We start from the raw sequence: 24,019 nt of genomic DNA, 5'->3' as shown, positions 1-24,019 counted from the left end.
CAATTTATCATCGATTTTTCCTGTAAATCTTTTAAAAATGTGTTTTGTGTTTAGTATTAGGCATACAATTTGCATGTCACTGTGTGACAAGGTACCTTGGCTCACTTAACTATGAAATGTAACATCCTATGTATACCCTATCTTTCGCAAATAAATAACTTATGACTTATGACTATCAACAATGCATTAATCATAAAGTAAATCATTTATCTCGATTTGTCATCTTGTCAATCTAGTGACAAATTTGTCTGTATCATATTTCTTATGTCCCTGAAGTTGAGTACAATTTGTTGCTATATTAGGCCTCGCGTGCGAACCTATAGGCCTAACATATAACATAAACAACATTTTTGTAAATTCAATTTTACACTATTGTTTACCTCAAAACAACCTACCTACTTGGTGCACAATTATCAGTTACAGGTAAAACGAGTTGTAAATTTTTCGCGCATTTTTTGTTGTTTTCATGTCATGTCAAACGCTCATCTACGTCAGACTGTTGCGTAATTTATATGTGTATATTTATTGTTTATTTATATTTTTCTTCATTTGACATTGAAGTGTGTTTAAAATCTGTTACTAAGATAGTTCAGTCATATTTAGGTAGGTGATTTATGAAATATGTTTACATGACTCATTTATATTATTTTTCAATAAAGGATTTGATTAAATATAGTAGTGAGTGACTATATAATAGGGCTGTTAGTCTCCCAATACACGACACAAATACGTAAAAAAAAAACAAAACAACTTATCGCAACCACAACACAGTTCACATTTTTTTTTAATTTGACATAGACACAGGACACTAACTTTTACCAATGTGGTGCTGGTGAAAGGGGGCATGGGCCCCCCGACCCGCGGCAAGGAATCCCGCCACTTCGGCACCTCTACACGGCACTTCACTTGACACCCCGCGACTAGCGCGGCGACAACGCTCCTACGCGCGCTAACTCTCAACGCGTACTGACGAAAAACGCTAAGCTTTCGAACGACATCACGGGACAGAACGAGAGGGAGAATACTTCTCTTTGTGGGCGGGAGGGAGACGGATAGGGTAGCGTTCGGAAACAGGCGTGGTCCGAGGAAGCAGCCACTAGCATCGAAGGGGTGGCGCCAGCGTTTTTCTAGGTTTTGTTTCGTGCGTGTTTCTGTGCGGTAGTAGGATTTCATTTTGTGGTACACGTGCGGCGTTCGCAGTAAATTTAAATTGGCTTGCCGGTTCGGTTGGGAGCTGAACATAATTATAGAGCCTGGATTTTTCGGTTGCGTCTCTAGGTGCTGGTCTTTTATTTGGTGTTGGAAGGATGTTGGGGGCGTGAGGGTCCTTTATCCAGGGCTCCCGCCTCCGCGAAGGGATTTCTTTATTTTGGCCCTTCCGCCCTCTGCAGGCTGTGATTACAGCCCGGTGTCATAATAAATAAATATCGTAGATACCCCTGAGTAAAATACTCTCTGTTGCGCGCTAGCTATGAAAATTCCAGACTGGCGCTGCCTCTAATAGATATTTTATAGTTTTCTTCAGGTTGATAATAAATATTTTAATGCCTTATTTCTGTACCTAATGTCTAGTTTTACACATACCTACATACGAGTATCTTAGTGTAGTCTAAATATGTATACATATTAACGTTTTAAGATTATTAGAAGAGTTACAATAATTTCGGATTCATTTTATCTATAAGTAGGTACGATTATTTAATTATCTGTAACGATCGACACCTTTTATTTATATACAAAATAAAACATATTTTTATAAATACTGTCTTATAGTAAGTATTTGGAATAGGTATAAAAAAGTTCCGTATTATACCTATTCCAAATACTATAAAAGTCAGTTCAATTGCCTAATGTACTACCGTAAAACACCTAACTACCTATAGTCCAGTACTACAACTATAATAGTCCACAAGTTCAATACAAAATTAAGTATAAAATCAATTGTTCTTTTTTGGATTTGTCTGAAAATTTTCTTCCATTTATGTATAAACATATTGAGTACTAGGTTTAAGGTCCATACATTTCATAATACCTACATATTTATATCAAGAATCTTCTTTTCTTTCTAACAAGGTAAGATAATGGGTCCTATATCTAAAGCAATAAACGCTCTGATAAAGTCATAAATAAATAAAGATAATTATGTCGCATGACAAGGATGCGTGATTGCGTGACCAATTGTGCTAGGCCTGCTATAAAGGGTGTATTCTATTGTTATGTCTTACTGAATTCATCGAATAAACTGTTTTTAACTCCCGAAACTTATATCCTTAATTAAAATAACTACGAATGGCTATAATCCGAAAACAAAACTTATTTTAAAAAAAATCATGAACATTGTTAATATATAACTACTTCAACCTCTCATCCATTATCACGTCCTATGTACAGACAGATGAGGTACATATTATACCTAAATACGGATAATGGGTTAAACATATCTATACACTAACTTAATGTTTAGGCAATAAGGTCGTGTGCTCATATTTTTGGCCCTTTTTCCGTGTCGATATTATAGGCCTTTTTACCACCCCGAGGCCTTTTTTCAAAGAGCGCCCGCGACCGCGAAGTGTAAATTATTACTTATATGTACCAGCAAACAATAGTACCTACATTGTACCCATGTACATGGGTACATACCATAAGCACCTGTTTGTGGTGAGATAATGAGTACGGAGGACGTCAAAAATATGTAAACAATTTTGAACTTTATTCTACAGTAATAAGGCGAAAAACGTCTACAATATTTTTGCAGTCAAAGTGCAAATCTCATTAGACCGCCCGGATCCTTACACTGCTAAATTGGTTCAGTGGTTTTGACGTATAATTGGAAAACAAACATACATCTGTTTTTAGTGTTTTTGCCCGCAAGGCGTGTGGTGGGTAATTTAATTAAGTATAGATAAAGGTAGGCGATATGAGTACCTATGCATATAGCATAGGTACCTACTATAGTCGGTATTAAAAAACTCAGCTCATGCATGATCGATTTTTTTGTCTTCTGAAAATTCTGTTCCTATATTAAATTAAAAATCTCTAATTCATGACGTATCTGTTTCGCTTTACATTTTATAATTAACTTATCTAATAAAAAATACTAATACCTACTTATTCGTGCAAATTTTCAATCGACGTTTCTTGATATTGTCTTAGCCGTTTCTATAGGTCAGTGGTTCCTAACCTTTTCAGCCCTGTCACTATAACTAAGGAATTTGATTTTACCCCTCCTCCATAATCATTAATATTCTTTCTTATTGGTCTTTGTTATATTTGATTAGCTTTATTTATCAAGTTATCACCCCCGTAAAATACCAGTTTTACACCCACAGCGATAATTACATATAAGAATAATCACTCCATAGCGATAAATGATAAAATCTCTACCATAATAGGTCGCATTACATTAAAGGTTTGATATATCTGTCGGCCTAGCTAAGGGACAATTTAGAGCAAAACTTTATTACTACTATGAAACAAGTAAAACGTTTCAGAAACTAAATACTAACGAGATTTTTCGCTATAACTTTATACTTGTTAAATATCGGTAAACAATGTATCCCTTGTCATGTAGCCTATTGACTATTCGTTTAGGCTAAGTACTTAAAGTAGTTTCGACGGTGACTGCACAACAGTACCTACTTATACAGACATAAGGATATGTCCTTACACATTTACCTAGACTGTTAGAATTATTATCCTTTCCGTAATCGGATAAAAACACAGGTCTTAAAAAAGGTTCTCTCACAGTTAAATTAGGCTTAGTAGTGGAGTCCCGTTGGCCCTAACTCTCCTAAGCTGATCACTAAAACTATGAGACGATTACTTATCCATTCACTTACCTACTTGATAACCAAAAGGTACCTTTAAATACAGCAAGCAAGATATCTTTGGCTTTTAAAAAATCCACAAAAGAAATGAAGTTACGTCCGCTAAGTAAATCCGTGATTATCACTTTTCACTTTATCCTCTTCTGAATAGGTTTATTCCTTTATCTTATTTGTGTAAGTGACGATCTCGCAAATATTTTCTTTCAACAATTTTAACAGCTTATTGAAGCTGGCTACTAAGCTGGAGGTCTTGGGTTCGTAGTTACTTTACGTACGTAGTTAGTTCGTAGTGAGCACTCTAGGTATGTATTTTTTTCTCTATGGTAAAACATAAAATATGTAAGAAACAAAACTGCTAGCGACACCTATCGACATAGTGTACCAACTTTGAGCGCGGCAGTTTCGTGGACGAATTTCGTTTAGCGAGTCACCAATTGCTCACTTAGTTTTGCTATAAATTTGTAGATGGCGCTTTTGCAGTAATCGTGTTATTTGGTGTTATCAAAGAGAATGCTTTTCCCTTGTCTCTGGTGTTATTAAGACATTTTATTGAGATTGCTGTTATGGCGTGTGTTTAACCTTTTGGACGCCAATGAGTCCAATGACCGATATATCCGCACCGTAGGTTCAACGCCAAAGACCGACATCGGCCACAAACCACAGAGCAACATCGACCTACGTGCATATACATAAAGTTCAACTTCAGTTTTGACACTTCAATGATGTGGCGTCTGAGTGACAGCTTTTGTGTTTGACACGGCGTGGAAAAGGTTAATCATCACAGACTACATTTCAACATTTGCAACCCACGATATTTGACCACCACACATATATTATGAAAGGTTAATTGTGCCTTAAGATCGGTTTTCCTAGGATAGCGGTGCCGTCATATAGCGGCCGTCTCCATACTAAATAATACGGCTAAATATGGATGTCGTAGTATTTGTATGGAGACGGCCGCTATATGACGGCACCGCTTTCGGAGGAAACCAAAGCTTTATCGACCAATACAAACTTATTAAAAGGTGAGGCAGCTTTAGATTGATTTTCAACTAAAACTCGGAATTTATGTAAACATTTTTAATTATCACACAAAAGTTATTGACAAATACACAGTTTGAGTATACAATAGGTATTCATTGAAGTATTATGCTGCCATAAGTTATTTAAAGATTTTTTTATTGCATTATCTATGTAATTTGTTTTATTTCATTATTTTATCACAGAAATATGATATTAAATATGTAATACAAAAATAAACCAATATCTTTTACTCTTACTTGTAGGATAATAGTCAACTAATAAATATGTACTATAGGTATAGGCTGTTAAAAAATAACTATCTTCCACCCTTATGCATTCTTACTTAAATATGTATGTAAGAGAAAATAGTAATGGTAGTTTTTTTTTACATTAATTAGAGTCTGTGCGGAAAGAGAAGAGTCGTGGAATGTATGAAGCCCAATACATTCCACGACTCTTTTCTTTCTGAACAGACTCTATTATTGTGTATGAACCCGGATGAAAAAAGCTGCTAGATTCCTAATATTGTATAAAAATTGCACAGCTCTCGCTTTCATGACGTCAAATGTCAACCCTTTCAACGCCACGCCTATCGTGTGCGGCCTTAGAGCATTTAGTAACTGGAGACGCCTTGTCTGTCAGTTTCTGTACAAAACAGTCTGTCGATTTTTGCGGGGGAGGGGCATGTACAAATATATAGCCATGTCAGATAAACTACAGTCCATACAAAAGTATGCACAATTGTGCAAGAGGGCGGAACGGCGACTCCAGTTATTAAATGCTCTAAGTGCGCGGCGCGTCATTTTGAACCTTGTCGAAATGCACGAAGGTTGATTTTCGGCTAAAGCCGCGCGCGTCAGTTGATGTCTTTAGGTATCAATGGCTTAAAAGGCACAAACGCTAAGACAATACAATTAAATGTTACATACTTATGTCTTAAACGACTTGAATTAATGACAGCCATACGATTCAATAAAATACAATACTAAGGCACATTTTAATACACTCACGCACACACTCGTCACCACACAGGCACACACAATAAAATGTCACACTTAATGTATGCTATAAATAAAGTATTTTCAGGTTCATCACTTATTTTAACCCTCGTAAACTCCCTGATCCCTGGGTACTGGATGGTACTGGTAACCAAAACCCATTTTTAATGTTTTTTTTTTATCTACATATTTAAAAGAAGCCTTTATCAGTGAGACATGTCGGCTCCGTTGAGCGTCTATTTAAAGAATTTCAATAAGTCTTACAATTCAACGTTGCAATTCATTGAAAATAAGGGTTGTCAAAAATACGAACCTGCCTTAAATTCTTGTACCTATATCTTAATTCAATTCTTAGATATTTTTCAAAATGGCGGAGCGAGATCTACAGCTCACAAAGCCAGTATTCATATTATACCCGTTTTTAGGGTTCCGTAGCCAAATGGCAAAAAACGGAACCCTTATAGATTCGTCATGTCTGTCTGTCTGTCTGTCTGTCCGTCTGTCCGTCTGTCCGTCTGTCTGTCCGTCCGTATGTCACAGCCACTTTTCTACGAAACTATAAGAACTATACTGTTGAAACTTGGTAAGTAGATGTATTCTGTGAACCGCATTAAGATTTTCACACAAAAATAGAAAAAAAACAATAAATTTTTGGGGTTCCCCATACTTCGAACTGAAACTCAAAAATTTTTTTTTCATCAAACCCATACGTGTGGGGTATCTATGGATAGGTCTTCAAAAATGATATTGAGGTTTCTAATATCATTTTTTTCTAAACTGAATAGTTTGCGCGAGAGACACTTCCAAAGTGGTAAAATGTGTGTCTGTAACTTCTAAAATAAGAGAATGATAAAACTAAAAAATATATATGATGTACATTACCATGTAAACTTCCACCGAAAATTGGTTTGAACGAGATCTAGTAAGTAGTTTTTTTTTATACGTCATAAATCGCCTGAATACGGAACCCTTCATGGGCGAGTCCGACTCGCACTTGGCCGCTTTTTTTTTTTAATTATAATATTTTTACCCTCAAAAGTAGTAGTAGGGTACATACTATACTGCTTTTTCTTTCGAAATGCTATAGATCCTATGGGCTGTGATATCTAAAATTGCGGTACAATAATAATATGTAGACAACACTATAATTCAGTGCATTATTCAGATTTCATTTTGGAGGAAAAAAGTTACCACTACTTTTGAGGTTATAAAATGGCCAAGAAGTGACTCGCGCACGAAGGATTCCATACCATTACGCAAAAAAACGGCAAAAAAAATCACGGTTTTAAGTAGTTTTTGTTATAGCGGCAACAGAAATACCTACATCATCTGTGAAAATTTCAATTTCTATGATGGTTCATGAGTTACAGCCTGGTGGCAGACAGACGGACAGACAGACAGCGGAGTCTTAGTAATAGGGTCACGTTTTTACACTTTGGGTACGTAACCCTAAAAACGGGGTATAGTCTAAACTCTACATTGATCTATCTACCTTAAGGCTGATTAAGACGGCGCGCGAACTCGCATGCGATTTTAGTTACATTGCGGACTGTTGGTTACGTCCAATAGGCTACATGACTAATTTTCATTTATGGTATCAATCGATCGGGTTTGTTTTTAGGATCAAATGTCTATATGGGACCCATTGCATTAAAGTAACACAAAAGTCAAAAATTGTAGTCAAAGGCCGACAGTCGCACTTCACTCGCGAAACGCCCTATACAAAACGGCCAGAGGCCGTGACGTCATCGCGCATCTTGTAGTATGGACAAAGCAAGAAAATTGCGTTTTTGTCGGTGAAATATTGCGTTTATGTATATAGTTGCTATACAATATTTTTTTGGGTGAAATGTAAGGAATCGAATGGTACCCTTACTTTTATCGTTTTGGGAAGTTAAAAAAAACTTAAATTTTGAAACTTTCAGGTCCTGTATTTTTGGAATTTTTCAATATTTTAGTTTAATATCCACATTGTTGTGATAAATTGCTCGTTTGCTATCTATTTTACTAGATTTTGTTATAAAATTCAACATGTGTCATCATCCCTAATATCCCTTCATATTCAACGGACCGATCAAAACCCGCAATGTAATGGAACTCGCATGCGAGTTCTCGCATCGTCTAAATGAGCCCTTAAGTCCAGGCCTGTTCAGTCCTGTCCCTATTAATCCTGGCTATCTCAGTCCTAAGTTTCCTCTCGTTGGCGCTCGCCTCGCGTAGTTCTGCCTCCTTCTCGGCTGTTTCTTCCAACTTCTGCTTCCGCACGCTAAGACCTATACTTTTTTACCTATACTATCAATATTGATCCACCTTAAGCCCAGGCCTGTTCAGTCCTGTCCCTATTAATCCTGGCTATCTCAGTCCTGAGTTTCCTCTCGTTGGCGCTCGCCTCGCGTAGTTCTGCCTCCTTCTCGGCTGTTTCTTCCAACTTCTGCTTCCGCACGCTAAGACCTATACTTTTTTACCTATACTATCAATATTGATCCACCTTAAGCCCAGGCCTGTTCAGTCCTGTCCCTGTTGATCCTGGCTATCTCAGTCCTGAGTTTTCTCTCGTTGGCGCTCGCCTCGCGTAGTTCTGCCTCCTTCTCGGCTGTTTCTTCCAACTTCTGCTTCTGCACGCTGAGGCCTTTCAGCTGGGATTGGAGAGCCGATATCGTTGAGTAGGCGGCGTTCTTTAGCTGTGAACAAAAGTAGTGTTTGAAACTTATTCAAAAATAAATTTACCTAGGTCCGTACTGCGTTTTTAGGGTTCCGTACCCAAAGGGTAAAAACGGGACCCTATTACTAAGACTCCGCTGTCCGTCCGTCCGTCCGTCCGTCCGTCCGTCCGTCCGTCCGTCCGTCTGTCACCAGGCTGTATCTCACGAACCGTGATAGCTAGACAGTTGAAATTTTCACAGATGATGTATTTCTGTTGCCGCTATAACAACAAATACTAAAAACAGAATAAAATAAAGATTTAAGTGGGGCTCCCAGACAACAAACGTGATTTTTGACCGAAGTTAAGCAACGTCGGGCGGGGTCAGTACTTGGATGGATGACCGTTTTTTTGCTTGTTTTACTCCATTTTTTTGTTGATGGTGCGGAACCCTCCGTGCGCGAGTCCGACTCGCACTTGGCCGTTTTTTTTTTAATTGAGTGTTATCACGGGCGTAGGCAGGTACAGGCAGGGGGTGGGGGGGGGGGCTGGAGCTCAAATTTTACATACAATGCATCCCCCTCTGTGGCCTCTGCCCCCCCCCCCCCAGGCCTATCAACTCGCCACCCCCTAGTTCACTGGCTGGCTACGCCCTTGAGTGTTATGCAGTTCTTAGTTCCACTGGATGCCTGACAAGGCACTAATTGAATAGAACCTTATATTACGGGGAGTGAGCCGTTATATATCGCTATATGTATCGCGCCTGCACGCTTCCGCCACGGTTGACGATGTGGTGGAATATGTTCGCAAGAAGATCCGGTACGAGCTGAAAGTGTTCCAGCTGCGATCGCGCCATTACGTGCACTTCACCTCGTTCGTGGTGCGCGTGCCGCGGCCGCTGCTGGAAACCATCTCGAGCGCGGACTTCTGGCGCCTCGAAGGGTGGTCGAAGGGTGTGGTATTTCGGCGGTTCCGTGGGAATCTGCCAAATCCTACACCTGAACATGCGACACAGCAGAAAACCTCAGTGTCGCCGAAATAATTTTTAGCTTGTAAGGTTATTATTATTGTATGTATGTTAGTTTGTAAGGTATGTATCTATGGGCCTTAGTTGCCTTACAATAAATGATATATTATTATTATTTATTATATTAAAAAATATATCACTCACACCTTATAAAACAAAGTCCCCCGCCGCGTCTGTCTGTATGTTCGTGATACACTCAAAAACTACTGAACGGATTTTCATGCGGCTTTCACCGACTTTTTTAGGAGTATAATTTGTTAATTCGTGCGAGTCGCTAGTATTTTCCAAGTTTTGGTAATAGCATTGAAATTATCTACGAACTGTTTTACGTATTTTTTATTGCAGATTTTATAATTATTTTTAAAAGACATCCACATTTCATGTACGCCTGTTCAGAACCTTTAAAAGTGACTCAGTCATCACTTGAGCCAGAAATCCTACCTGAGCGTCTCTCTCCCTGGCCTTGACCTCATGATGGAACCTCTCCATCTGCTCGAGGATCTGTTCCCTCTCCTTCACGTTGGCGCGCTGCTGCGTCCTGCTGGCTTGCACCTTCTCTTCCACTTGTCTCCTCAGGGTTGTGTGTCGTTCAAGGACTTACCTGAGCGTCTCTCTCCCTGGCCTTGACCTCATGATGGAAGCTCTCCATCTGCTCGAGGATCTGTTCCCTCTCCTTCACGTTGGCTCGCTGCTGCATGCTGCTGGCTTCCACCTTCTCTTCCACTTGTCTCCTCAGGGTTGTGTCGTTCAAGGACTTACCTGAGCGTCTCTCTCCCTGGTCTTGACCTCATGATGGAAGCTCTCCATCTGCTCGAGGATCTGTTCCCTCTCCTTCACGTTGGCTCGCTGCTGCATGCTGCTGGCTTCCACCTTCTCTTCCACTTGTCTCCTCAGGGTTGTGTCGTTCAAGGACTTACCTGAGCGTCTCTCTCCCTGGTCTTGACCTCATGATGGAAGCTCTCCATCTGCTCGAGGATCTGTTCCCTCTCCTTCACGTTGGCTCGCTGCTGCGTCCTGCTGGCTTCCACCTTCTCTTCCACTTGTCTCCTCAGGGTTGTGTCGTTCAAGGACTTACCTGAGCGTCTCTCTCCCTGGTCTTGACCTCATGATGGAAGCTCTCCATCTGCTCGAGGATCTGTTCCCTCTCCTTCACGTTGGCTCGCTGCTGCGTCCTGCTGGCTTCCACCTTCTCTTCCACTTGTCTCCTCAGGGTTGTGTCGTTCAAGGACTTACCTGAGCGTCTCTCTCCCTGGCCTTGACCTCATGATGGAAGCTCTCCATCTGCTCGAGGATCTGTTCCCTCTCCTTCACGTTGGCTCGCTGCTGCATGCTGCTGGCTTCCACCTTCTCTTCCACTTGTCTCCTCAGGGTTGTGTCGTTCAAGGACTTACCTGAGCGTCTCTCTCCCTGGTCTTGACCTCATGATGGAAGCTCTCCATCTGCTCGAGGATCTGTTCCCTCTCCTTCACGTTGGCTCGCTGCTGCATCCTGCTGGCTTGCACCTTCTCTTCCACTTGTCTGCTCAGGGTTGTGTGTCGTGCAAGGACTTACCTGAGCGTCTCTCTCCCTGGTCTTGACCTCATGATGGAACCTCTCCATCTGCTCGAGGATCTGTTCCCTCTCCTTCACGTTGGCTCGCTGCTGCATGCTGCTGGCTTCCACCTTCTCTTCCACTTGTCTCCTCAGGGTTGTGTCGTTCAAGGACTTACCTGAGCGTCTCTCTCCCTGGTCTTGACCTCATGATGGAAGCTCTCCATCTGCTCGAGGATCTGTTCCCTCTCCTTCACGTTGGCTCGCTGCTGCGTCCTGCTGGCTTCCACCTTCTCTTCCACTTGTCTCCTCAGGGTTGTGTCGTTCAAGGACTTACCTGAGCGTCTCTCTCCCTGGCCTTGACCTCATGATGGAAGCTCTCCATCTGCTCGAGGATCTGTTCCCTCTCCTTCACGTTGGCTCGCTGCTGCATGCTGCTGGCTTCCACCTTCTCTTCCACTTGTCTCCTCAGGGTTGTGTCGTTCAAGGACTTACCTGAGCGTCTCTCTCCCTGGTCTTGACCTCATGATGGAAGCTCTCCATCTGCTCGAGGATCTGTTCCCTCTCCTTCACGTTGGCTCGCTGCTGCATCCTGCTGGCTTGCACCTTCTCTTCCACTTGTCTGCTCAGGGTTGTGTGTCGTGCAAGGACTTACCTGAGCGTCTCTCTCCCTGGTCTTGACCTCATGATGGAAGCTCTCCATCTGCTCGAGGATCTGTTCCCTCTCCTTCACGTTGGCTCGCTGCTGCGTCCTGCTGGCTTCCACCTTGTCTTCCACTTGTCTGCTCAGGGTTGTGTGTCGTTCAAGGACTTACCTGAGCGTCTCTCTCCCTGGCCTTGACCTCATGATGGAAGCTCTCCATCTGCTCGAGGATCTGTTCCCTCTCCTTCACGTTGGCTCGCTGCTGCGTCCTGCTGGCTTCCACCTTCTCTTCTTGTCTCCTCAGGGTTGTGTGTCGTTCAAGGACTTACCTGAGCGTCTCTCTCCCTGGTCTTGACCTCATGATGGAAGCTCTCCATCTGCTCGAGGATCTGTTCCCTCTCCTTCACGTTGGCTCGCTGCTGCGTCCTGCTGGCTTGCACCTTCTCTTCCACTTGTCTGCTCAGGGTTGTGTGTCGTGCAAGGACTTACCTGAGCGTCTCTCTCCCTGGTCTTGACCTCATGATGGAAGCTCTCCATCTGCTCGAGGATCTGTTCCCTCTCCTTCACGTTGGCTCGCTGCTGCGTCCTGCTGGCTTGCACCTTCTCTTCCACTTGTCTCCTCAGGGTTGTGAGGACATCGTTCATGAGGAGGGCGCGGGCTTCTCTTTCTTTAGCCCAAAGCTGTAATAGTGACATGATATTAATACTTTCCCGCTCATGACAATGCACCACGCAGTGGCAACCATATTTTACCGCTAAAATTGTTAAATTTCCAATATGACTTGGAACTCCGGTAGCCGTTCAAGATGTGTAACGCTCTTAAGGTAGATGTCGCTCGGGTCCCCTTGACCCATATGGTGGAAAGATTTGCTGGCTATGGATGAGGTCTTGGTGGCTCAGATGGCAGAGCGCTGGAGTATCGATCCAGAGGCCTTGAGTTCAAGTCTAACCCAAGACAGTAATTTTTCCACTTTTAAATTTATTCTAAAATTGTTACATTTAGTAATTTACATAAGTATATGTATTTCTTAAAAGTAAAAGCATAAGACGAAACAAGGAAAGAAGTGTTAGTAATTAATATACGGTACAATTAATAGCAGCGGCCTTAGGCAAGATATGTAGACTACCTGTCTCTTTACTACACGGTGACAGTGACTAATTAACACAGAACGTCCATTTCTGTAGTTTCTCCTCGCGCGACATGCTGTCGCGCGCCCTCGTGCTAAAAAGCCACAAAGTTGGTTAAGACTTCCAAAAGTTAGCTAGATGTTAATTTTTCCTTATTTAATAATACTCTTACTTTGTCTTGTTTCTTGCTCAGCTGCCGCGCCTCGCCGTCGTACATTGCGTCGATGTTCTGTCTCTGTCGCTCTCGATACTACTGTATTGTCTCACCTTGTCTTGTTTCTCGCTCAGCTGCCGCGCCTCGCCGTCGTACATTGCGTCGATGTTCTTCTGTCTCTGTCGCTCTCTCGATACTACTGTATTGTCTCACCTTGTCTTGTTTCTCACTAAGCTGCCGCGCCTCACCGTCGTACATTGCGTCGATGTTCTTCTGTCTCTGTCGCTCTCGATACTACTGTATTGTCTCACCTTGTCTTGTTTCTCGCTCAGCTGCCGCGCCTCGCCGTCGTACATTGCGTCGATGTTCTGTCTCTGTCGCTCTCGATACTACTGTATTGCCTCACCTTGTCTTGTTTCTCGCTCAGCTGCCGCGCCTCGCCGTCGTACATTGCGTCGATGTTCTGTCTCTGTCGCTCTCGATACTACTGTATTGTCTCACCTTGTCTTGTTTCTCACTAAGCTGCCGCGCCTCACCGTCGTACATTGCGTCGATGTTCTTCTGTCTCTGTCGCTCTCTCGATACTACTGTATTGTCTCACCTTGTCTTGTTTCTCGCTCAGCTGCCGCGCCTCGCCGTCGTACATTGCGTCGATGTTCTGTCTCTGTCGCTCTCGATACTACTGTATTGCCTCACCTTGTCTTGTTTCTCGCTCAGCTGCCGCGCCTCGCCGTCGTACATTGCGTCGATGTTCTGTCTCTGTCGCTCTCGATACTACTGTATTGTCTCACCTTGTCTTGTTTCTCACTAAGCTGCCGCGCCTCGCCGTCGTACATTGCGTCGATGTTCTTCTGTCTCTGTCGCTCTCTCGATACTACTGTATTGTCTCACCTTGTCTTGTTTCTCGCTCAGCTGCCGCGCCTCGCCGTCGTACATTGCGTCGATGTTCTGTCTCTGTCGCTCTCGATACTACTGTATTGTCTCACCTTGTCTTGTTTCTCACTAAGCTGCCGCGCCTCACCGTCGTACATTGCGTCGATGTTCTTCTGTCTCTGTCGCTCTCGATACTCCTGTATTGTCTCACCTTGTCTTGTTTCTCGCTCAGCTGCCGCGCCTCGCCGTCGTACATTGCGTCGATGTTCTTCTGTCGCTGTCTCTCTCTCTCACGATACTCGTGTAACTCTACAAGCGCTGCGTCTAGAACGCGCTTGTAGCTCGATCTTCTGTCTTCGTTGGATTCTATTTCCTGTAAACGATTTTTTTTAACATGTTAGGTATATTAGAACAAATTAAATTATTTTCAGAAAATATTTTAATTTGTTTTTATTTCAAGTAGACACACTACTATAACCACCTGCGGGCTCAGCACGGTTCCATTTTTTATCCACTATCACTAAGCCCGTCACTTTCGCACTTACATACTTGTTAGAACGTGACAGGCATGGTGATAAATGATAAAAATGCGACCGTGCTACTAGGGCTGTATAGGCACCTGCCGCGATAGCAGAGGACGCTGGTTCGATTCCAGCCTGGGGCACTGGAGGCCTTGGTCACTTTTCCTTAGTATATGACATTTATTCAAATGTTAGGTATACTTTACGTGTAGATAAATCATACCACATGCCAAAGTAATAGTTTGATAAAACATAAATGCATATGCCGGGGGGGCGAGTTTTGAAAAGATATGTCCCGCCGAGTTTCTTGCCGGTTTCATATTGGGATACCCTCCTCCAATTTAGGAGGGACTTAAATTTTCTCAAGGGAGAGGTGTAGGGTTAGAGCCGTGTGTGTAGCTTTATTTGACGCTCATAATAAGCGCATTGTAATATGCCTACTTGAAAAATAAACTATCTTTATTAAATAATGAATTTACCACAAACCGTGTACACGCCATCTACTTCAGCAAATTTGTGCTTACAATATATTGCTTTATTTTACGTATTATTATTGTCTACTAGCGACCCGCTCCGACTTCGCACGGGTTAACAAATTATACATAAACCTTCCTCTTGAATCATTCTACCTATTAAAAACCGCATCACAATCCGTTGCCTAGTTTTAAAGATGTAAGCATAGATTAGATTAGATTAGATTAGATATATTTATTTCTTAAAGAAAAAGACACAGTATTTTACACAACAGGATAAAACAAAGGCTTTCATTAAAAGATCGTCAATTTAACATTAAAAAGAGAAAGAAAAAAAAATATAAGAATATAAAATTTACAAATAAAACAATGTCATAATAAAAAGAAATGTTAATGTATACATAGCTAGGGCCAACCTAGGTCAAAATCAAATTCGAATGTCAAGAACAAAAAAAAACAAAAATATTACAAAAAAAAAACACTCAGTTGTAAATAACTTTATCAGATTATTTAAATAAAAAAATAAAAAAAATAAAAATAAAAATAAAAATACGCCATACATAGAGACAGACAGACAGCGGGAAGCGACTTTGTTTAATACTATGTAGTGATGATGTAAAAACAGTTACTCACTTTCAAAACAGCTTTTTTCAAATTATCCACCATTTGCAAATCCAACTCAATTTCCTGCAACACCGATATAACCTTCTTCTTCAACTTATACTTATGCAGCCCCATATTCACTATAGTGGCGTCCCTCTCTGCCACCAGCCGCGCGTGCTCTCTGTCCCGCTCGCTCGATATGAACTTGAGCTTGTCTAGTATCATGAGTTCTCTCTCTTCCTCTTTTTGTAGGCGTTTGACGATCGTCTCTTTCTCGCTTAGCTCGGCGATTTGGCCTTCTAAGCTTCCGCGGAGCTCCTGAAAAAAAACGACAGGTTGCACTCCGGGAGTGCCGGCAGAAGTGAAAACTCAATGACTAGTGCAAAATGTCTGCAGCACTGTGTATAATTGAGGTTAACGCCATCTAGCGTTATTTCGTCGCATTACTTGAAACCCCTAAGCACATCACTGTTAGTACTCGAGTTATATTAATACCAGTTAGAGGAAAACTAGCTAGATGGCATTTAAATCAATAAAGAAAAATTCAATGACATTGAAGTAACAGTTTTTCGATCAGGTCACGTGTCCGTCTTACGGTCACGTGATCTGTCGCGAGTTTAACATTTTTTGCCCACCTCAAAAAGTGCACAGAGCCGCTAAAGAAGTTTTCACTTCAAAAAAACAAGTTATAGTTTGGCCCAGGACTGTCTCATCCAAACATAGCCTCCTAAGGCCCAAGGTCCTACCTATAGTTACCTATTCAGTTCGATGTAATTTAAACCATGTTCAATTGGAACAGAGTCGCTTTTGCTGTTTCGTTGAATTTTCAAACAACGCAAATTTAACTATTTCCTACAATTTAGGTTCAAATTTCAGTGGAAAATTTTGGATGTTTCGTTTGTATGGCTGGGCCTTAGGAGAATAGACAGAGAGAATCATATTGTCTTTGTCTTACGCTAGTACTAGAACCCAAAAGAAAGGGATTAGTATAGTTTTCCTGGTTCTAATTCAAAGTGTTGCTACTAACTGACAAGTTGTGTTTTCCAGACTATAATAAGAAACTTAAATTACTTCAACTTCAACTTCAACTTCAACATTTATTCAGCAAATAGGCCACAAGGGCACTTTTACATGTCAACATTGAATTTACATACAAGCAAAATAATAATAATTATACATCAACAATTATTAAATACAACTACAACTACCAAATCAAACTAACGTAATACAATTACTTAGAGATGTATAAGGTCTCTTAATGTCGAATTACATAAAAAAACTATAATAATAATATTAAAATAAAAACAAAACAGATACATGGAAAAAAAAATCTAAACTTATTTAGAGGTGTAAATGTCTCTAAGTGTCAGAACTAAAAAATAACATTACGTCAGCAACTTCCTACTGAGTAGTTTAAGTTTACTACGTAATTTAAGTTTCTTATGACGATTCAAACGAGCTCAAACTCAATACGGTTACGTTGTTTATTACAGAGTTTAGCTATCTTCTGTCTCCGTCATCAGTATATTATTGTACTGCATTTAAATTCAAATGGTGGTTGCCAATAGTACATTTTAGTTGATAATCCGTGAAGTGGACGAAAACTAGCGTAATGACCCTACTACGGTGCAAACTACACATAAATAAGAAACTGAACGTGTCGTAAATTCCCAATTGATTTTACTTATCATTATTTATTTATTTAAACATTATTGCACAACAAAGAGAAATGTACAAATGGCGGACTTAATGCCAAAAGGCATTCTCTATCAGTCAACCATTGGGTCAAACAGAGACATAAAATGTTACCCTCATTTGCATCTCTTTCTCTTTAAGTCTTTCTTCTTCCTTCTGTATCTGCTTACGTAATGCCTCGTCTCTTTCTTGAAGTATCTTTAGAGTCTCCTCTTCTTCCTTCTTTCTTGCTGTCTCCTTCTCCACTATTTGTTGCGTCCTGAAAATAAAACGGTTAACTTAGATTTTCTTACTTTAGTTACTATAGGTACGTCCTAGAAATTTATGTTAAAGGCCTTTAGCAAGACAGGCCGCGTAGCCAACGTGTCAATCGCTTACGCTCCGTAGCGATCGAAACGCAACTGTCACTGTCGCACTAAAGGCCTGTCTCCATATTGCGCGGCAAACTATCGAACATTGGCTCGCGAGGCAGCCGCGCGCAATGGATACCGGGTTGGCTCGCGAGCCAACGCGATCTGATCGAGTTAGCTCGCGAGCCAACCCGATATCCATTTATCCGGTATCAATGTTCGATAGTTTGCCGCGCAATATGGAGACGGACCTTAATATGGAAGCGTTATAGAGACACAAAGCGTTTCGTCGTCGAAGCGATAGCGATTGTCACCTTGGCTAGGCCGGCAGGTCGTATATTAACAATTCTAATACGCTTGTGTTCAAATGACAGGATTTTTTCATATTTACGACATTTGTGCTTGTAGGTGTAGGTTCCCTGTTTTCATGATGACGGTAAAGATACACCATAGCATACCAGGCTGATTACCTACTTGATAACAAATATTATTTAGCGTCCTCAATCGTTTTTTACATAGGTATTGTTAGCCCGAAATAGTTAATCATTCATTAATACATTCATTGCCACCCAGCCAAACAAGACATCCGCGCCAGGCCACAAAAATTTCGTCATATAAAGCTGTAGTACAGTCACCAGCATAAATATATGACTGTGGGCAGCCGTGCAAAAATATCTGATGCTCCATTGGAGGCATAAGTATATGACGACACTACCTCGGTAAAAATATGTGATGCTTTGTGGCCGGCAAAAATATCGTTAGTCTGTATCCGCATAAATATCGGATCGGGTGGCTTAAAAATATTTGATTACTCATAAAAATCAAAATTATCTGATTACTCTCATCTGGCATAAATATCTCTCCACTGTGAAAGCAAATACATCGGATGGACGACGGACCGCCTATTATAATATCTGACACGTTGAAAAATCACAAATATGTTATCGACCTTCAAAAACGAACCATACATGTTTGGTGTAGAGCCGTAAATTGTATGAAGTGATTTGACAATTCACGAAAAGAGTGCAGACTTGTCATTGCATATGTCTGTCTCACATTATATTCTATCATCGATTTGACGGAATAAAATGTATATAATTTTTTTGTAAATTTGAACGTATTGCAATCATATCATGAATCTAGTATATAACTGGATCTGGCATGAGGGGTGGGGGAAATTACCGAACGGGATAGTCTTATGTATCATTCAGTAGGAGTAGCAGCGAAAGCGCTATCATTGTTTGTCCTTGTCACAGTCCACAAGTTGACTTCTTTATCATTCTTTTTTATGTAAGAAGGTTTATTAGTTTTATTACACATCTACTATCCTACCTCTACCTGAATTATGTCACAATTTAAAATTGCAAATGAAATACGTGAGATAGACATATGCAATGACAAGTCTGCACTCTTTTCGTGGATTGTCAAATCACTTCAAACAATTTAAGGCTCTATGCTATCGGTATGGTTGGTTTTTGCCGATTGATGACATACATATTTCATAATTTCGTGTCAGATATATAGGCGGTCCGTCTGCCATCCCATGTATTTGCATTCACAGTGAAGAGATATTTATGCCAGATGAGAGTAATCACATAATTTTGATTTTTATGAGTCGTCAAATATTTTTAAGCCACCCGATCCGATATTTATGCGGATACAGACTAACGATGTTTTTGCCGGCCACAAAGCATCACATATTTTTACCGAGGTAGTGTCGTCATATACGTAAAATAAAATACTTATGCCTCCAATGGAGCATCAGATATTTTTGCACGGCTGCCCATAGTCATATATTTTTGCTGGTGACCGTACCACGATCCCGACTATCGGGTCGTCCGGCCTGGGAACTAGAGGTCATAATTTTATACTTTTATACCGTACACTGGCTGAATTTTATTACAAATAATATTAATTCGATCCCACGTGGGATCCACTTTGACGTTGGCGAAATCATCGACAGTATCGATGGAGCCATATTACCCAAAGATTGATTGATTGGCCTGGGAACGATATCATAAAATACCTGATAGTCGCGTTTTCGGCACTCAATGTCTTCATTGACACAATGAAGACATTGAGTGCCGAATATAACAAACCAATTTAATGATTAAAGGCTCTCAAATGTCGGCAACGAATACGCGACTCTTTTGCTCGTCTTTATCCATGATGCCCTGGTTGATTTAGGGCTCTCAAAGGCCGGCAACATAAGTTATTCCTCCTATTAGATGGCTTGCCTGCCACTAAATAAACAAAAAATCTTTTTTTTAACGTTGTTACATACCACGCAGATTTGAGCCTCCCATTGGCGACATACGCGTGATGTAAACGAAGTTCTGACTCGTGTCTCCTCAATTGTTCTTCCTTATCCATGATGCCCTGGTTGATTTAAGGCTCTCAAGGCCGGGAACATAAATTATTCCTCCTATTAGATGGCTTATTTGCCACTAAATAAACAAAAAATATTTTTTTTAACGTTGTTACATACCACGCAGATTTGAGCCTCCCATTGGCGACATACGCGTGATGTAAACGAAGTTCTGACTCGTGTCTCCTCAATTGTTCTTCCTTATCCATGATGCCCTGGTTGATTTAAGGCTCTCAAGGCCGGGAACATAAATTATTCCTCCTATTAGATGGCTTATTTGCCACTAAATAAACAAAACTTCTTTTTTTAACGTTGTTACATACCACGCAGATTTGAGCCTCCCATTGGCGACATAAGCCGTAGCAGCCCGTAACTCCGGCTGCCGCAGACGCCACGCGTGATGTAAACGGAGTTCTGACTCGTGTCTCCTCAATTGTTCTTCCTTATCCATGATGCCCTGGTTGATTTCCTTTAGAGTCGACGTTGGCACGTCATTTAGGTATGACCTTGAATAATATTTAAAAAAAAGTTAATTCAAACCAAGCTTAGAGCTTAGGGCTAAAAAGAAGTTCTATTCACAAAACACCATTTTGTGTTGTATGAATATAACAAGCCAACAACAGTGTGTTCTCAAAAAAAACATTACAACAAAAAATTCAAGATTTTACTCATTATTATTTCTTTTTTGTAGTATTTTTGAGAACACACTGCTTTTTAAGGCATGCCTATAATGCATTTTATTTAAGCTTTCCTTTTTATTGGTTTTTCTAAATTATAAATTGCATCAAGAAATTGTATGCTTTTTAATTTAATAATGAGCGCCATCCACAAACATGATGAATTGATGATACACTTGATGTACTTAAATAGTATAGAGAGGTAACAGTCTAGTTTGGGGCTAGGTTAATAAAATTAATGATAATGTTACTGCTTACCCGTTTTGATAAAGCTTAGGTTTTGCAGCCAAAGCCTTCATTTCCTGTTGGTATTGCATGTTTTCTTGAAACAACATTAGTTCCAACTTTTTTCTTCTTTCCTCAAGTTGTCTGAAAAAAAAAATGACAAAAATATACATATGTAGTTTTAAAAAGACCATTCATAGATTATATTATGTATTTAACAATTAGAATGTACACATGTAAAAACAGGATTAACAACTTAGGGCCACTTGCACCATTCACTAACCCGGGTTTAACTGGTAAAACCTGGCGTTATCATGATTACCAGTACAATTTGACACTGGGTTAACGGTTTAACCGCTTAACCCCGGGTTGGCGCAAGTAGGCCTTAAAAGTATTGAAAAGTCCTAAAAATTGCTTAGACAAACACTTTGACTATCATGTCTTATACAACTGAGCAAAACATAGAGTATATTATTATTAAAATTATCAATCAAATGGTGCATTTGCTTGAAGATTGTTCACAAAACTTGCTCTTCACATTCCCAACCACCTTTCCCCTTCTCACAATTTTATTTAATCTCATCTTTCCTTTATACTATGTGTGTTTCCATTAATGACAAAAAATTGTACGCCTTACGGCACAACATAGTGATACAACCGTAATATTACATGATCTGTACTTATGTACTACTCATACCTGTGTTGGACAAATAAACGATTTCGTATTTTTTTGTGACTATAATATGCAATGGCATATCCTATGAATAATAGTTAATATGAGATAGAAGGGAAACAGATATCAATACTTACATAGCTCTAAGCTTCTTCGAGCTAAACAGCTCCGCTTCCTTTTTGGCCTTCTCATAATACCCCTCCGTAGTCCACTGCTCGTGATGACGGGACCTGTTGGTGTTGCTCTCGAAGTAGTTGGCCACCTTCCGCAGTTCCTCGGCGCGGCGGAGCTCGTTGTCGCGTCGCTGAGCTGCGATAGCTTGCTGCTGCCAGGCACGGGGGCGAGACATGGTCTAGAAAGTAATTTATTGCCGTGAAAAACCTTACTTATTTTATTAAAGTTTTACAAACTAAACAGCCACTTTGTAAGAAAAAAAAGTAAGAAGACAAAACCTTACCAGATAAATCTTTTTAATAAATACAATCAAAGATAAACTGTAAAATGCACTCACAAATTTCTTCAAAACAAAAAACACAGCAGGTTAAAGGCACCTCACAATATCGTATGGCTCTAATGTAACCCCACTTTTACAAACAAAATGAGTCATTTATGGCCTTTGTGAGATCAATATACTGACCTCCTTGGTAATTTACTCCTGATGTTAATAAATGGCGCTCAGGCCTTCACCAAATGAGTCAAGTCACCGTAATCGCATGATTATACGTCGTGGGTGTAATTGCGACCCGCAATTGGGTCATGAAACATCCGATGTGCAGTAAATCTAAATGAAATAAACTTTAATTGAATACTGTGGTCAGACTCAGACGGTCAGTTTGATTTAAAACAAATGACGTTGACTTGACGTTTGTCCTACTTAAAAATGCAAGTAGTCAAGAAATAATTACAAATAAAAAACGACTTTATGGTTTCAGTAATACGGTCCATTTATTTGTCAGCATTTTATAACAACATAAGTTGTAGAAGCGTAACTAGAATAGTGATAGCTTGTGGACGCCGAAGTGACAGTTGCCTAGCAACAAAGAAGCGTTTTTGTATTAGTTAAACGTATCTGTGTATCTCGTGTTAGGCCATTGTCAGCCGTTTTATAGTGTGTCAAAGGTCTGTTTGATTTCAAACATAGACAGAGAGAATCAGACTATCTTTGTCTTACACTAGTACTAACACCCAAAAGAAAAGGATGAGTATAGTTTTTTTTGTTCCTATTTACTGACTAGATTTGGTTGACCCAGTATAGTTCCAAAATTGAACACATTTTTGTGACGTGTGAACTTGTTATTATGTAAAAAAAGAGCGGGGATTTTGGTTTTCTTTTTATTTTATTCAAAAAAAAAACAGTAATCGATGTGCTCGATCAAAAATAAAGCTGGTCAAGCAGATCTTGTCAATAGAAAAAGGCGGCAAAATTGAAAAATTAAATTTGAATTTAGCGTCTTTTTTTTACTGACAAGATTTGCTTGACCAGCTATAGAAATATTATTACTTACAAAGTTTTTAATGGTGCCTTTTCGACCTAGGTACCTATAGCTGGTCAACCCTTCGATCAACACGGAAGGGATGCGGCATTCGCACTATTTCCCCTCTGCCTAGGTACAAGATCAACTGATCTAGCGCGGGTAATAAAACTAGTTGCGCTCGGATTTTTAACTAGACCGAGTCCAGACGCGCGAGTGAACACAGCAGCAGAAAAAATGCCTAATTGCTCGGTTATTTGGATTCTTTGGCGGGAACTTGAAAAAAGTTGTCGGAAAATTTTCGCTCCAACTTTTAGAATTGCGATTTATTAGTTTAAAGTAGTTTAAACTAACTTAACTTGTATATATTTATTGTAAAATTTTGTAAATAATTATAGTTAGTGTATAAACAATGGCAGGTGGCGAGGGGGGCGGGGAAAACCCGCCCACCCTCAAGCGCTCCAAAACCGACGGCCAAGGCGGCACGGACGATGGCGGCGGGGGTGAGCAATCTAATAGTGCTTATTTACCGTACTTTAAACCGGACTACAAAAGACTATACCCTGAGAACTCGGGAAAACTAGAATTTAAAGTTTTTGTCGAACATGTGGACGCAAAGGACAGATTGGGAAATAAAAGTCCAATATTTCTCAACCACATATTCACAAATGGCATAAAAGGTGTAACGGCTATACAGCGCGTAAACGCTAACAAAATTGCAGTCGTTTTCAAGCAATATAATAATGCAAACAATTTTCTAAACAACACTGCATTTTTGACCCAAAATAACATGAAGGCGTACATACCGGCGACCCAAATCGAAAAAACTGGGATAATCAGATTTGTGCCAGTCAATATCTCTAACAAGGATTTATACACAAAGTTGAGCTCTATTTATGAGATCATAGCGGTTCGCCGCTTCACGAAAAAAGTCGGACAGGATCGTGTTCCCTTACAGACAGTGAGCATTACGTTCTTGTCGCATGTACTACCGGACAATGTACAGTACGATTTATTCTCGTACAGAATCTTTGAATATGTGCCTCCACTACTGCAATGTTTCAAATGCTTTAAATTTAATCATGCAGCTAAAGTATGTAACGGAAAACAGCGTTGCT

At 40.3% G+C, this 24,019-nt stretch overlaps 2 protein-coding genes across 2 annotated transcripts in view; both read right to left on the bottom strand.

The window, feature by feature from the left end:
• LOC134656879 (LIM/homeobox protein Lhx1) overlaps positions 1-1,519 on the bottom strand; it is an 80,711-nt gene extending 79,192 nt beyond the window's left edge. Inside the window, 2 exon segments of the mRNA XM_063512417.1 lie at positions 814-891; positions 894-1,519. Of these exon segments, the coding sequence (XP_063368487.1) occupies positions 814-891; positions 894-1,242 (427 nt within the window). The 5' untranslated portion in view covers positions 1,243-1,519.
• Positions 1,520-8,336: 6,817 nt separating this feature from the next.
• On the bottom strand, positions 8,337-22,319 carry LOC134656741 (trichoplein keratin filament-binding protein-like). Its single transcript, XM_063512257.1, has 9 exons — positions 22,067-22,319; positions 21,567-21,781; positions 20,790-20,900; positions 20,178-20,360; positions 17,251-17,395; positions 15,472-15,759; positions 14,056-14,217; positions 12,179-12,370; positions 8,337-8,529 (listed from the first exon to the last, which is right to left on the bottom strand). The coding sequence occupies exons 2-9, from the start codon at positions 21,776-21,778 to the stop codon at positions 8,338-8,340; spliced, it is 1,485 nt and encodes a 494-aa protein (XP_063368327.1). The 5' UTR covers positions 21,779-21,781; positions 22,067-22,319; the 3' UTR covers position 8,337.
• Positions 22,320-24,019: the final 1,700 nt, after the last annotated feature.

The sequence above is a fragment of the Cydia amplana genome, chromosome 19 (assembly GCF_948474715.1).
Source record: "Cydia amplana chromosome 19, ilCydAmpl1.1, whole genome shotgun sequence".
Taxonomy (NCBI): domain Eukaryota; kingdom Metazoa; phylum Arthropoda; class Insecta; order Lepidoptera; family Tortricidae; genus Cydia; species Cydia amplana.
The sequence above is the reverse complement of the archived record's forward strand: the minus strand, read 5'-3'. Positions and strand labels throughout refer to the sequence as shown.